This window comes from Plecotus auritus (assembly GCF_963455305.1).
Source record: "Plecotus auritus genome assembly, chromosome: 9".
In the NCBI taxonomy this organism is placed as follows: Eukaryota; Metazoa; Chordata; class Mammalia; order Chiroptera; family Vespertilionidae; genus Plecotus; species Plecotus auritus.
In genome coordinates, this window is record NC_137783.1 from 20,042,639 (window position 1) to 20,057,863 (window position 15,225).

Below are 15,225 nucleotides of genomic sequence, written 5' to 3' on the forward strand. Positions count from 1 at the left end.
CTTCAGACTCCTTCCCCTGTGTTAGTGAGACAGAGTTCATAAGCTTTTGGGCTGGGAGTGAGCTGTGTTTTAATCATGAACTTGAGCCCTTCCCAAACCTTATCTGCTTCTTTTAGCTTTACCCATTGAAGGTCAAATATATTAGTGTTCCCAGAGAGAGCTACTAAGCCAGCTCTCTGTCTTTGGGGTTCATTTCCTAAGTAGCCACCTCTGTTCTTCCTTGTTCAGGCCTCCAAACACACCACAGAAGTCTTTGCCTCCTCAGCTTTCTTTGATGAGCTGGTCCCTCAGAACATGACTCCATGGGAGATCCCCATCACAGAAGGTACCATGACCCTGAGGGAGAGAAACCCTCTGCATGGGAGTAGGTGGGCTCAGAGTTCTCAGACTTGAGGACATTGCTTTCTTGTCCCTTGCCTCCTGCCTCCCTCCCACCATCACAAATGCTGGGTGGTTCTGTTACAGGTTAGAGCACTCTTTGGCTGTTGATTTTCATGGATGGGTCCTTCCTATGGAAAGCTTTCTACTAAGATATTTTCTCAATCCTTCTGTGTTCTTGCTTTAAGGACTGTGACCCTGTCCTTGCTGAGCAATCAGACATCACCTGTGATACTGCCACATGAGTTACTTCCTCATCTTGGGTTCTCTCCTTTGAGAGTAACCAGGACACCCCACTATATTTTGTTGTTGAGGAATGAAACTTGGGAGTTTGTTTGGGGCTAAGGAAACTGAATGATACAGACATAGGAGGCGTGCTGTGGGCTCTGCAGGTGATAGGAAGCTATGGTTCAAGGGCAGGTTAACATGGAGGGGATGCCTCTGCCCTCAGACACAGATGGACTCCTGAGCCAGGCTCTCCTGCTCGGTGAACTGGGCCCTGCTGTGGAGCTGTGTCTGAAAGAAGAGCGCTTTGCTGATGCCATTATCCTGGCCCAGGCTGGGGGCGCAGATCTGCTGAAGCAAACACAGGAACGCTACTTGGCCAAGAAGAAAACCAGAATCTCCTTGGTAACTGCCCACTGTGCAGGAGAGGAGAGGAGGGCATTTCTTGGACTTTGTGAGGTGGATGTCCACACTTTGGGACTGGCGTTCAGAGGATCTGCCAAACTCTTTTCCCACTCTAACCCCGAGCCCCTAGTACCTGGTCTAACAGGAAGCCTGCTCCTGCTGCCTGTGCTGGATGAGTGGTTGATGACCTCCTTCCCTCCCTGCCCATTACAGCTGCTAGCCTGTGTTGTGCGGAAGAATTGGAAGGATATGGTGTGCTCCTGTAGCCTGCAGAACTGGAGAGAGGCACTGGCTTTGCTGCTGACATACTCAGGGCCAGAGACATTCCCTGAGCTCTGTGGTAGGTGGCCCTAGGCTTTAGAATGGAGTGGTGTGACTTGAGTGTGGAGTCAGTGGACATGCTGATGGAGGAGGCAGAAGAGCAGCCCGAGCTCTGGCAGGCCAGGCCGTGTTATCAGAGCCACGGTCTGGTTCAGCTGGGAGGCAAGGACTATAGTGCATGCCCCTACTTTCATTTGTTGTCCTGTTTTTCTTGTCACATCTTGAAGCAAGAGCTTTGCCCTTCATTGTAGAGCAGGGTGAGCCTCAGTGTTATCCAAAGCCACTGTGGCTACTTGTCCCATAGCTCATGATCTGCCACCCATTTCCAAATAGGGAAAGGAGGAGGAGCAAAGGAAAGCTGTAACATTAAAGAAGTTTCCATCTCTCTGCAGACATGCTGGGTAGTCGAATGGAGCAGGAGGGCGACAGGGCACTCACCTCTGAAGCCAGACTCTGTTATGTGTGCTCAGGGAATGTGGAGAGGCTGGTGGAGTGCTGGGCAAAATGCCACCAGGCTTCATCCCCCATGGCTCTACAGGTACCCCTTTTCTGCAGGGCACGGTCCCTTCATTACAGACCCTAAGGAGAGGCTAGTGGTAGGGATGTGCAGGGACATCAGAGCGAGTCCTCTGGGTACCCAGACTGGAGTCAGGGTATAGGGGAAAATAGAAGGGCCCTTAATGTCTGGGACCTTCTCCCAAGGATGAGCTGTCCCTCCTTCCCTCCTTCTCAGTCAGGGAGACTGAGCAGAAGCTACTTAGGTATTAATCTTCATAATGTTTTCTTACTTCAGATTTGGTTATACAAGTTTATTCTGTATTTGAGTAATTGTGAGCCTGGGCCTCCTATTAACTGCTATGAAAAATTCTGTGGATCTAAATTGTACCAGACACTCCGCAGGCAACCAGAGAAGATGGGGGTCACAGACTCACAGGGCGACAAAGTCACACATAAAACAATACTATAACTGAGTCTGAAATTGCTGATGGCCTAGCAGAAAGGGTCAAGAAAGCAAAGAAAATAGGCAGAGATGTACGAGAATCTAAGATCCCGATGGCCCCACTTGAGCCCAGTGCTAAGAGCTTGAGAGATGAGGCCAAGTGGCCCTTCTTTAACTGTCATATCTCTTGTATATCATCACCTTCTGTCTCCATCTGGCTACAGCCAGATGCCCTCCTTCCCATAGTGGGAAGTCCCTGGGTGAGCTGCCTGGGCTTAGAGAGCAGGATGTGCTTTGAAGAGGGCTGACTGCCCTAATTCTTGTTCCTCTAGGACCTGATGGAGAAGGTAATTGTTCTGAACAGGAGCTTGGAACGACTGCAGGGTCCTGATGGGTTGAGCCCAGGCCCTGCCACAACCTACAGGGTCACTCAGTATGCCAACCTCCTGGCAGCCCAGGGCAACCTGTCTACTGCCATGAGCTACCTACCCAATGACTGTGCTCAGGTGAGTGGGGTCATAGGGAAAGAGCAAACCATTTAATTCAGTGCTAGCACTGGCTGAGCAATTCCATGTTCTAGGCACTATGCTAAATGCTGAAGCTCCCAGGATAAATAAGATCTAGTCCCTCAGGAAGCTCACAATCTCTGGGGAGGGTGCGGGGAGGAGGGCGGTGGTAGAGAATCAGATGTCACTAACTCATAGTGCCATAACAGAAGTTTATACTAAGCACTGTGGGACTCCAGAGAAGGGGCTGGGTTTTGCCTGCAGAAGTCAAGGAAGGCTTCTGAGTTGTGCTGCACTCAGCACGGCCAGGGGTGAACCTGGTGGGGTGGCGGTGGGTGGGGGGACGGACGGGGCGGTGAAGGATTAAAGAAGACAGACAAGGAATAAAGCTGGGCCTAGGTGGGACACTGCTCTCGGATGGAGAGACAGTGCCACAGCCTGCAAACTGAGTCTTCATTTTATAGCCAGATTCCCGAGGCAAAGTAAGGGCATGGTCAAGATGTTTACAATGTTCTTGGGGGTTTTGAATCTACTCAATTACATGCACCTGAACTCTATCAAGCTTTGTTTTGGCAGCACTTGCTGCACCTCCCGCAGCCTATATCACTTAGCTACCTGGGACCACAGGTTCGGACCATAAAGTCAAGCATACAACCATAGCCTTTGGCTATAATTGTGCTGGGAGGGCTTTACCCTCCAAGCTGGACTTGCACGTGGCTTTGCCATGAGAGGACCGTGCCCTCTCATTAGTCCAAGGCTTGAACCTGTCCAAACGCTGTAGCCACTCTCCACAATGAGTGATTAAAATTGTTGAGCTGGACCTTCAAAGAGAAGTAGATATAGGGTGATCTAGGCAAAAAGAAAGCAAGGAGGGAGGCTTGGCAGGGATTGGAGCTATCTTTGAGTCATCTAAAGTGAAATGTAGAGAATCAGCTGATGTTTGAATGCTATATGGGGCCAGACTTGTAAGAGAGGATGTTTGCTTGTTTTAATTTTACTTAACTCAGTTCTTCATTATTATGACTTTATAGCCACCAGTTCAGCAGCTGAGAGATCGGCTTTTTCATGCCCAGGGTGCTGATGTCTTGGGCCAGCAGTCTCCTCCTTTCCCCTTTCCCCGAGTCATTGTGGGAGCTACTCCCCACTCTAAAGAGACATTATCTTGCAAATTGGGATTCCAGCCTTCTCACCAGGTAACACCTTGTTTGTTCATTCATTCAAAAATACCAATTAATGTCTACCAAGTGCCAGGTATGGTTCTAGGCACTCGGAATATATTAGTGAACAGAAATGATGGAAATTCCTGACTTCATAAAGCACAGATTCAGTTATTTTCCTAATAGCTGCTTATTGAACAATTACTTGGCTCTTAGAAAGGTGCACAAGCCATGATCCTTGCCCTAAATTAGCTTATAGTCTAGTGCAGTGGTCAGCAAACTGCGGCTCTGTTGACTAATGAGTTCACCGACCACTGCCTTAGGGAAAAACACTTAAAAAACATTTTAATAATGTATTAATGTCTGTAACCTGAAGTCAAAACTTCTGGGTAAGGGTAATGCCTTACGCAGTGGTCGGCAAACTCATTAGTCAACAGAGCGGCAAACCACTGGTCTAGTGGAAAGATAGATATGTAAAAAATAAGTAAAATTTGTAAATGCCATAATTGGGGTATGATAAGGTGCCATGAGATCACACAGAAGAAAGCAATTTACTCTGTGGGGAATGGGAAGTTTAGGGAATATTTCAGAATGAGTATGATGTTTGATCTCAGTCTTTTTTGTTGTTGTTAATCCTCACCTGAGTATATTTTTCCCCATTAACTTTTTATTTTTTTAAATATATTTTTATTGATTTCAGAAAGGAAGGGAGAGGGAGAGATAGAAACATCAATGATGAGAGAGAATCATTGATCGGCTGCCTCCTGCACACTCCACACTGGGGAATGAGCTTGCAACCCAGGCATGTGCCCTTGACTGGAATCGAACCTAGGACCCTTCAGTCCACAGGCTGGTGCTCTCTCCACTGAACCAAACTGGCTAGGGCTCCCCATTAATTTTTAGAGAGAGTGGAAGTGGGGGTAAAAACAGCGATGTGCGAGAGACATATTGGTTGGTTGACTCTCACACAACACCTGAACTGGGCTGGGGATCGAACCTGCAACCCACTTATGTGCCCTTGACTGGGAATTGAACCCAAGACCCTCAGTGAGCGAGCCAACACTATAACCATGGAGGTCAATGCTCTGACCACTTAGCACACTGGTCACGGCTGTTTGATCTCAGTCTTGAAGATTAAAAGTTATTTTGGCAAAGGAAAAGTTAGGTGAAGGCTATTTTAGGCAGTGGGAACAGCATGTACAAAAGCATTGAAAGGAGAGTGAGCAAAGCCCATATGAGGAACTGCTAATATTTTAATGACATTGCAAAACAGGTCTTTGTGGCAGTGGAGTAGGCTTAGAGGAAGCTGGGGAAACAGGAGTTATACAGGAAGGACCTGGCAGTCTGAACTAAAGACTTAGACTTGACTCTGAAATTGATAGCAATCAGGAGCTATTGAATAGTCTTATGCAGGGCAATAACTAGCTCTGTGTTTAGGAAGGGCACAGCTAGAGGCAGTTAGAGGCTATCTAGAAAGAAATGATGAGGGCATGAAATCTAAAGCTAGAGAGTGAGGTTGGATTTGAGAAATTAGGACATAGACTTAACAGAAATTAATGATAGTTAAGAGGATTGTGTGAAGTGGGGGGACTGGCTCCTAGTTTCAGGCCAGGTGGATAGGGTGCTGTTAACTTATGATACCAGGAGCCCACTGGAGGGGCTGGAGAACAAAATCCAATGAGATTGTAAATAGAGGTATTAGGCAGAAGTCACATAGGAATGAACTGGGAAGTCTCATGTATCCCAACCCCACCCCACCCCATGCCAACATTCTTCAACAACCACAGTGCAATAACAAAACCAAGAAATTGACATTAGTACAATCCATAGATACAGATTTGAGATTCATATTTCACCAGTTTTATATGTACTCGTGTGTATGTATGTGTGTGTGTGTGTGTGTGTGTGTAACCATGTAAGAACTTGTCTTTTCATCTTTTTAATAGGATCCTTCACAAAGCAAAAGTTTTTAATTTTATAGAGTTCAATTTATTGTTTTTCTTCTATGGATCTTGCTTTTTGTGTCAAGACTAAGAACTCTTTGCCTAGTCCAAGGTCCCCCAAATTTTCTCCTATGTTCTTTCTAGAATTTTTATAGTTTTATGTTTTACATTTAAGTCCATGTTACTTTGAGTTAATTTTTATTTAAGGTGTGAAATTTAGGTTAAGCTTCATTTTCTTGTCAGTGGATTTCCATTTATAGAAAAAGCTGTCCAGCCTCCATTGAATTTATTTTGCTCCTTTGTCAAAAATTCATTGGGCATATTCATATAGATTTATTTCTTAGTTTTCTTTTCTGTTCCATTGATCTATGAGTTTATCCCGCTACCAATACCACTCTCTTAATTACTACCTCTATGTAGTATGCCTTGACATGAGGAAGAATAACTCCCCCACTTTATTTTTCTTTTTCAAAATTTCTTGGGTATTCTAGGACCTTCCCCTTCCCACATAAATGTTAGAAAAAGCTTGTCTATTTAAAAAAAATTATTTGCCCATATAGACATGTTTATTTCTTGGCTCTCAATTCTGCTTCATTGGTCTGTGTGTCTGTTTTATGGCCAATACCATACTGTTTTGATTATTGTCACTTTGTAGTATAATTTGAAGCCATCAAGATCAGTCATTCCTGATCTTTTTTTTTTTCTCAAATTTTTATTAAGGTATTATATGTGTACATATCTTACCATTGCCCCCCCACCCCACTCCCATACATGCCCTCACCCCCCAATGTTTTGCATCCGTTGGTTACTCTTATATGCATGCATACAAGTCCTTCAGTTGATCTCTTATTTCCCCCACCTCTCCCTAACCTTACCGCTGTAATTAGACAGTCTGTTTGATGCTTTACTGCCTCTGTAACTATCTTTTTGTTCATCAGTTTATAATGTTTTTCATTATCCCCAAATGAGTGAGATCATGTGGTATTTTTCTTTCATTGACTGGCTTATTTCACTTAGCATAATGTTCTCTAATTCCATCCAGGTGCCTACAAATGGTAGTAATTCCTTCTTTTTTTATGGCAGCATAGTATTCCATTGTGTAGATGTACCATAGTTTTTTGATCCAGTCATCTGCTGACGGGCACCTAGGCTGTTTCCAAATCTTAGCTATTGTAAATTGTGCTGCTATGAACATAGGGGTGCATATATCCTTTCTGACTGGTGTTTCTGGTTTCTTAGGATATATTCCTAGGAGTGGGATTACTGGGTCAAATGGGAGTTCCATTTTCAGTTTTTTGAGGAAACTCCATACTGTTCTCCACAGTGGCTGCACCAGTCTGCATTCCCACCAGCAGTGCACAAGGGTTCCTTTTTCTCCGCATCCTCGCCAACACTTGTCGTTTGTTGATTTGTTGATGATAGCCATTCTGACAGGTGTGAGATGGTATCGCATTGTCGTTTTGATTTGCATCTCTCGGATAATTAGTGACTTTGAGCATGTTTTCATGTGTCTCTTGGCCTTCCTTCTGTCTTCTTTCGAAAAGATTCTATTTAGGTCCGTTGCCCATTTTTTTATTGGATCCTTTATCTTCCTTTTATTAAGTTGTATAAGCTGCCTGTAGATGTTGGAAAGTCATTCCTGATCTTGATGACTTGTGTCTTTTCTCCTTATCATTGTTGGTTTTTATAGAGATTTATCAATTTTGTTGATTTTTTTTTAAGAACTAGCTTTTTGTTTCATTTTTATCTATAGTTTTCTGTTTTTCAGTTACTTACCTTTTTCCCCCTTTCCAAGTGTTAATCCTTTATTCTTTTCACAGGTTCCCACACCATCTACAAGGCTAAGGATTTTCACACCCCAGTCATCACTAGTGATGCCCTTAGCACCTTCCCATTCTGGCCCTTATCAAGGCTCCAGAATGCAGACTATAAGAGACTACAGGGTACCTGAGCCCCAGGTTGCCCAGCCTTTGCCCCTGGGCCCTGGGGTAACGCCTGGTGAGTGAGTGATCCGTCTGGGTAGAACATAGAAGAAAACAATTGGCATGGTCAGCGTGGATTTAAGAGGTAGTGTGTCTATGTAGTGAGAGGAGCTTGGAATTTGAAGTTAGAATTCCCAGTACTGTCACTTACTGGCTTTGTACCTGTGGGCAATATGCTTAGCAATATACTGTTTCTTTTGAAAAGTAAGAGTAGTTGTTATGTTGTTCATTTCAACCCTACAGGATTGTTTTGAGGGTCAAATAAGGAATACAGTCAAAAGTACTTTGTACATGGTAGATATCCATATGCATGGGTATTAATCATTTTTATTATTATTATGTTTTAAAAAATTATTATTGCTGCCTAGTCTTCCCTCATGTGCTCTGAGTCTCTCTCAAATTGAAATTCTGTTGCACTTCAGCTTTAGCTCAGCCACAGCTGTTAAGAGGGCAAAGGGCGCAAGCTCCTAACCCCATGGGATTCCCCGGAACATGGCCTCTTCCTGGTCCCCCTCCACCAATGGCACCCTCGGGCATCATGCAGCCTGACTCTGCCCCCCTGCCTGAGACTGCTCGACTGCTTCCTTTCCTTCCGATGAGACCACCAGATCTCAGGCCTGTGAGTTCCCAGCCCCCAGGCCCTCCTGTCAGCTTCCCTGCAGCACACCCTCCAGGAGGACCAGGCGCTTCATGCTCTAGCACCATTCAAACCCCTGGCATCTTGATTCCTCACCCAGGTCAGTCTTCTTTCCATGGCTTTCTTTTTCTCAGCCATTGCCTCCCTCCCTCCCTCCCCCTCCCCACTACCACCTTAGGAATCTCTTCCTCAAACCAATGAACTGGGGCTCCTTTGGTTGGAGCATGTCAACTGAGAGTATAAATGTTCTTCAGAGGGAGGTGAGGTGGACTCCAACTAAAATAATTCTGATGGTCTTCAGACAGAATTCCCAATGTTCCTGACCATGCCCCCAAATACTTCTATCTTTGTATTATACAGGACCTCAAGATTCCTTAAAAAATGCTCCAGCTCCCAGGGCAAACCTCCAGAGGAGGCAGGTCAGTGCACCTCCTTACCCACCCCCTCATACATTTACCAGTGACCCACATTTTAGTTCCTTACAGAATTCAGCCCAGTCCTTCCCATTCTCAGGCATGCATTCTGCTCTCTCTTTCCGCACTCACTCTTCTTCCCTCAGTCTCCTCCTCTTTCCTTCTTACATTGTACGCCAGTCTTCCCACTTCCTGGTTTCCCACTCACTATTCTGTCTGCTGTTCACTCAATTTCTACCACTCTCTCAAATTAAGGCCTAGGGAGTCTCTCAGCTTAGACTCATGTGCCTCTCTTTCTCTCTCTTTAGTTGCCAGAGACATTTATGTCCCCAGCACCAATTACTGCTCCAGTTATGAACCTCACCTCTGAGCCACGAGGGGTCCTTTCCTCACAGCCCCCCGTCCCTGGTGTGGGTCATGCTCCCCCTGGAGCACCAGAAGAACTCAGCCTGCAGGTGACAATGTGTTCCCTTCCCTTCTTCCAGCCCTCCTTGGGAATAGAACAGCAGGGAGTGCCCTGGCGGGTGTGGCTCAGTTGGTTGGGCATCATCCCATGCACCAAAAAGTTGCCAGCTGGATTCCTGGTCAGGGCACATGCCCAGGTTGTGGGCTCGATCCCCAGTAGGGGGCATGCAGGAAGCAGCCGATCAATGTTCCACGATCACATTGATGTTTCTTTACCTCTCCCGTCCTCTCTCTCTAAAAATTAATTTTAAAAATCTTTTTTAAAAAAGGAAAAGGAAAGCAGGGGCTTGGTAGATGGGCCTCATTCCTAAAGGTAGAGTCGGACTATGAGCTGGGGAATGGAGAGGGAGGGGCAGGCACCAAATGTCCTTACTGTAGAGGGTGCCCCCTACCCAACTCTGCTGTGCTCCAGGGAGAACAGTGTGTTGCTGAGTCACTGAGGACTAGTTCTCAGGGAAGCTACGAGAAAGACAGCTTGCCCATCTGTCCTCTCTCCGCTTCTTCCTCAGCAATGGCCACCAGAGAAGACGTACAGGAAGGAGCTGCCCCCAGAGCATCAGTCCTTGAAAACCAGCTTTGAGGCACTTCTACAACGTTGCTCCCAGTCTGCCACTGACTTAGTACGTCTGAACCTTCCCCACAATGCCCTCCTCATACCCTCAGCTGGTTCCAGGATCCCTGAGCTCTAGAGTAGCTCTTGTGTGATCAGCTCTTTTCTCACTGTCCCTTGACATCTTATGCTTATTTGATCTCCATGCAGGGGGCTGGGGGCGGGGGGAGGGACACTTGTCTGTTCTGAAGTCCAGCTCCTTGGCAGCAGGACCCAGCAGCATCGGGACTAAACTCTTGGAAAGGCAGCAGGGAGTACTCGAATGAGAGCGAAACCAGGAGTAAGGAAACTTGCCATGCATTCACTGGCTGTGTCGGCTTGAGCAAGTCACTTACCCGCTTTGGGCTTCCATTTCCTCCTTCAGAAATGAAAGAAGTAGCCTTTAGACATTCTGGCTCTACTCTACTGTGATTCTTTATAGTCCTGTGTAGTGTGGTTTAGGGGCTAGAATCGGAATCCATTTTCCTCCCTGTAGAAGACAAAACGGAAGCTGGATGAGGCAGCCCAACGCCTAGAATGTCTATATGAGAAGCTCTGTGAGGGGACAGTAAGTACACTTAGTGGTGCTCCTCTGCCTCCTGCCCTTCCACCATCACCCATGGCCAAAGGGAGCTCAAGAGTCCTCTGTCCTCTCCCCTGAGGTCTCACTGACCTGGGTTCCCACAAAATACATCCGCCTTGCCTGGACTGTGCTCCAGAATTCAGTCCTCTCTTATCCTTTCCATGTCACAGGGTAGGGGCTGGTGTGGGCTTACTAACTGAAGGGCCCATCCCTCCACAGCTCTCGCCTCAAGTCCTGGCTGGGCTCCACGAGGTTGCCCGATGTGTGGACGCAGGAAGCTTTGAGCAGGGCCTTGCAGTGCATGCCCAAGTGGTGGGCTGCAGCCGCTTCAGCGAAGTCTCCAGCTTCATGCCCATCCTGAAGGCTGTCCTCACCATTGCTCATAAGCTGCACGTCTGAGCCAGGCAGCCTCTCTTACCAGGAGGTCACTGCTGCTGTCACTTAACTGTTCTCCCTGCGGAAAGGGAATTTCAGAATAGATTCTGTTTGTGTTTCCCAGCCTTCATTCTTGTTGCCAGGTATATGATGCTGTAGGCTTGGCTCCAAACTGGCAGAGTGCCTGCTTTCTATCCGGTGTGCCTGGCCCTCGATCTGTCCAAGGCTTGCTCAGCCTCTGAGGCAGAGCATAGGGCCAATTCTGTACTTCCCCTAATACTGTTCTCTGGGACAGGACGTGGGGCAGGGTGTCTTCTCCCTAGGGATGTTCTGTTTAAGTGGCTTCTAAGAGGATGAGCAGGATCCAAGTCTACCTCTGCTGGACCCATTTTGTGGGTCTTTTGTTTTTCTCCTTCTGTGGGTCATGGGCCTAATCTTACCTTCTCTTGGCCTCTGACTTCATATTTCCAGGTCTGTATTTCTCTGAGCCCCAGTGGCTGGAGTAGAGTTGACTGTTCATCCTCTGAACAAGTCATAGACATGAGGGATGGGTGCTGAGCAGAACCAAGAGAAGGAACGTTGGCCCTTTTCTAAAGGAACATCTGCCAGCATTATTCAGGGTGGGTGAGGTTAGGAGGAAGGGGTGCACTGCCTTTTGCTGGGAGCTATCTTGGCCTTGAGATAGAAGCAGAGGGACCACTGCCTATGGGAAATGGCCCCTCACTTGATCTGTCTGAACCCTGGTCCAAGGAGGGCTAGACCATTCATCCCGTGAGTATGAGCCCAGCTCTGGGATAGGAGCCATATTAACAAAAGCCTCTCTTTTTAGCACTGCTCCTCGAGGGTGGGAGGCCCTCTCTCCCTCAGCTCCACATGTCTCAGGGCTGCCTTCTCTGGCTGCACTTCCGTGGTTGGATGCTGCATTTGAAGCACTGATGTACTTAATGTGCAATAAAACTGCTTTGATTTGGTTTCCTCAGTCATTTCCCAATAATTGTCTCCTGGGTCCTATTTTGCTCTTACCTCTCTTCCTAGTCCTCTGTTCCTGCACCTCAATAAAGCAGGGGAGAGGCTTTGGGTCAGCTGGAGAATCAAGAGAGTTGAAGAAAAGAGGGTGTCACTGAAATACTCTCCCCTTGCAGCATTTGTGGCCACTCTGCTGTGTGTGTGTACGCGCACACGTGTGCATGTGTGTATCTCCATCCGTGCCTGACAATCAGCTCTAGGGTTTTCCCCACACCACTTCAGGGCTGAGCTCAGCTGCACAAAGGGACTGGGTGTGAAGCCAGGGGGTACTGTCTCTAATCCTGTTGTAGATCCCATCATGTCTGTGGGCTAGATGTGTGTGTTTGGGAGGAAGGGATTGTTAGGCAGTATTTGTTTGTAAAGCCACTTGCTCTTCAGATAATACTTGCACTAACTTCTATTGATGAAGCAGTGTGAGCCCCAGCAAAGTTCTTTCCCAAAGTGTCTTTGAAGCCAAGAGCCCATTGAAAGGAAGAAAGGCCGGGAGAGGGGATTAGTTTGTTCAGCAGCTGTGAATTTCAGTGGGAGGTTGATGAACTCCGAAGTCTTTGTTTAAATTAAAGGGGACGGGGGGAGCCGCTTTTGGAGCGAGAGCCCCACTTGGGGCCCTGAACTAACACAAGGAGAAGTCTGAGCTGCAGGGAGCTGTGTACTGACTGCGAAGACTTTTCCCAAACACTTTCGGAAGAGGTGTTGTGAGAAGAGAAGGGGGCGGAGTGGGGGATTAGCATGTGAAATGAAGTTTTCATTGACTCCAGTGGGGGTAGAAGGCTATTTTAATGGCATTTTGTTCTCTTATTTTCTCTTCTTGAGCTCTTTAGAGGCATTGTTTTGCTAAGGCAGGCTTTCTTCCCCCTTCTTTCCAGTCTGCGGATTGCCTCTATGGGAGCCAACATAAATATTTCTCCTCCAGGAATGCGGGTTAATTAAAAGGAAATGAATGAGTGGAAGCATCCAATCCAGACCCACAATAGGCGAGTGCCCTGTCCTGCCCTCCCCTCCCACCACCACCAGCACCACCAGCACTGAGCGTGACCCTGTCTCTGTCTCTGCCCTAACCTGCTGCTAAGGCCAATTGAGGCTCAGATTCTTTTCAAGAAAAGAAAGCCCTGCCTGTGTGTAGGCTTTCGGGCTAGGGACAGGAAGGAGACAGTGTTTTACACCACCTCCACCCCCCACCCCCAGAGTCCTTGTCACTTCTCAGGACCTCCCTCTGTTTCTGTCCTAAAGAGCACACTAGAGAGAAGGGGCCTGGGTTTCACTACCCACCCCATGGTAACTTACTAGCTGGTGGAACTAGCCAGACATCATTCTCAGCATCAGTTTAAATCTATACAACAAAAGGTTTGACTGGCTGACTGGAAGGTGTTTTCCCAAGCAGCCATTCTGGAGCCCACATTTGTAAGGGCAACGCAGCCCTGGTGATTGAGTCTAAGAGAGAATCTAAACTCCATGAATGCAGGGAGGGCAGTGCAGTGTTTACCACTCTGTTTCCACTCTGGTGTTTGTTGAATGAGTGAATGGATAATGCAAAAAGTGTATGTGGGGGGCGGGGGGGGGGGCGAGAGAAGCAATACAAATGTAAGGTAACTCAGCAATTTTTCTTTATAGAACTTGAATGTATCTGGTATCAAATATATCCATTTGGGAATACAAAACAACCTGTGAAAGAACTTGCTGGCAGTATGACATGTTTTGAGCATTGACCTGAAGTTATCAAATATGAAGTACAAAAGTTCTCTTACTTTTATGCTGAGAGACTCCCCTGGAGAATGCAGCTTTCCTTTACAACATCGTGCTTTTCTATATTTTCTAGTTGCCTTGCCAGGTTTCTTACTGTACACTATCAAATAACTCCGCCAAGTGGGATAGCCAGGTTGGTATACGCTGCTGCTTGATGAAGGAAGAAGGGCAAGTTGGGAGACTCAAGAGATCCAGATCAAAGCTGAGGGAAGAAGCAAAGGCGTTTTGCTGATGCAGCTGGGAATGAAGCACTAGGGAACCCCGAAGGGAAGTGTGTCCCCTATAAGGAAGGAAGGAGAACCTCTCTCCTCATAAGTGTTAGTAGGACCGGAAGAGGTATAGGAATGAGGCCAGGGCCTTGGGGTCTGATCTGGCCACTGTCTCAGTTTGGAATATGGGAGCCCTCACACTCACAGGTTGGCCCTTAGAGCCTTGGCCCCTGTTACCTACTTGGGGCCACACGGTCTCTGTGCTTTCCCCTGCTCTGGGAGAAGTGGCATGAGGTTGTCTAGCATCTGACCAATTCTGCTCCTGAAGAGCAGCCCACGGCCGCCTAAAGGAAGGGAGTTGGCTGGGAAGCTCCTGGGGCTGCAGAGTGTCTGTCGGGGATTGGCTCTTCCCTGCCCATAGCCCTCTTTCCTAGCAAGTCCCTGCTTCTGGGACAAGAACCAGGAGACTCAAGCACCACAGCAGCAAGCTCTCATACTGAGTGAACGTATTCGTGGAAGATTTATGTGGCTGATTGACTAATCCTTGGCAGATTAGCCTCAGTCAGGCCAGAATAACTATTTAGGCCATCAGGGAAGTGAAACTCTACAGAGGATGGTATTCTGGCAAGGTGGGACCAAGGGGAGGGCCTAGAGGTTGTTATCTTCCACCTGCCTTCCCCTATATCCCCAAGAATAAGTTCAATCCCTGGAAAAAAGGGCACTTATCACAGTGACTGCAATAAATAAAAAATCCAAGGTATTGAACTTCCTATTAGTACTAGTTTCATTGCAGAAAGTTTACTTATTAAAGGAAAGTATCCAAGGCCCTGAATCCTGCCTGTTTGAGAACCAGGTTAGTGAAAAGGAAGGGTCCCAGCTTCTCCTTTCTTATACCTGCCTTTAGAGGTGCACACCTTAATGGGAAACTGGCTTTATTGAGCTCAGTATTGGCTCAGAGGAACAAGGATCCTGTGGGGAAGGAGAAGAGGTAGAGATGGTTGCTAGGGGGCAATGGGTTAGGGGCAAGGAGGGTACTTTAAAGGGTAGGAAATGACTGGCCATCTGACCTTACATAGTTCCTAGACATTGTGGGTATGTGTCTGGAGCACCTTGGTGATTTCAGGAAGGTCATTGTCCCACTGGTAAAGTCCATTAGACACGGTATCACAGGATGAGTAGCACCCTTGGTTTTCAGCAAGGCAGCACTCTAGGTTACCCACTTTCCCCATCTTCAACCCTTGCCTCAAGAACCAGTCCCCTAATACGTGCTTTTTCCTGGGTCAGTTTTCTGTTTCTCTTTAGGGAAAGGGAGAAGGGGAGAAAAAGCA

General features: G+C 47.1%; 1 protein-coding gene across 1 annotated transcript in view; it reads left to right on the forward strand.

Annotated features, from left to right (window-relative positions):
* The window catches only part of SEC31B (SEC31 homolog B, COPII coat complex component), a 30,169-nt gene extending 18,261 nt beyond the window's left edge, over window positions 1-11,908 (forward strand). Inside the window, exons 13-25 of the mRNA XM_080688470.1 lie at window positions 229-325; window positions 830-1,008; window positions 1,222-1,348; window positions 1,722-1,867; window positions 2,602-2,775; window positions 3,807-3,968; window positions 7,696-7,873; window positions 8,280-8,594; window positions 8,855-8,913; window positions 9,216-9,362; window positions 9,882-9,992; window positions 10,458-10,529; window positions 10,764-11,908. Of these exons, the coding sequence (XP_080544596.1) occupies window positions 229-325; window positions 830-1,008; window positions 1,222-1,348; window positions 1,722-1,867; window positions 2,602-2,775; window positions 3,807-3,968; window positions 7,696-7,873; window positions 8,280-8,594; window positions 8,855-8,913; window positions 9,216-9,362; window positions 9,882-9,992; window positions 10,458-10,529; window positions 10,764-10,943 (1,947 nt within the window). The 3' untranslated portion in view covers window positions 10,944-11,908. The remainder of the gene's footprint in view (window positions 1-228; window positions 326-829; window positions 1,009-1,221; window positions 1,349-1,721; window positions 1,868-2,601; window positions 2,776-3,806; window positions 3,969-7,695; window positions 7,874-8,279; window positions 8,595-8,854; window positions 8,914-9,215; window positions 9,363-9,881; window positions 9,993-10,457; window positions 10,530-10,763) is intronic.
* Window positions 11,909-15,225: the final 3,317 nt, after the last annotated feature.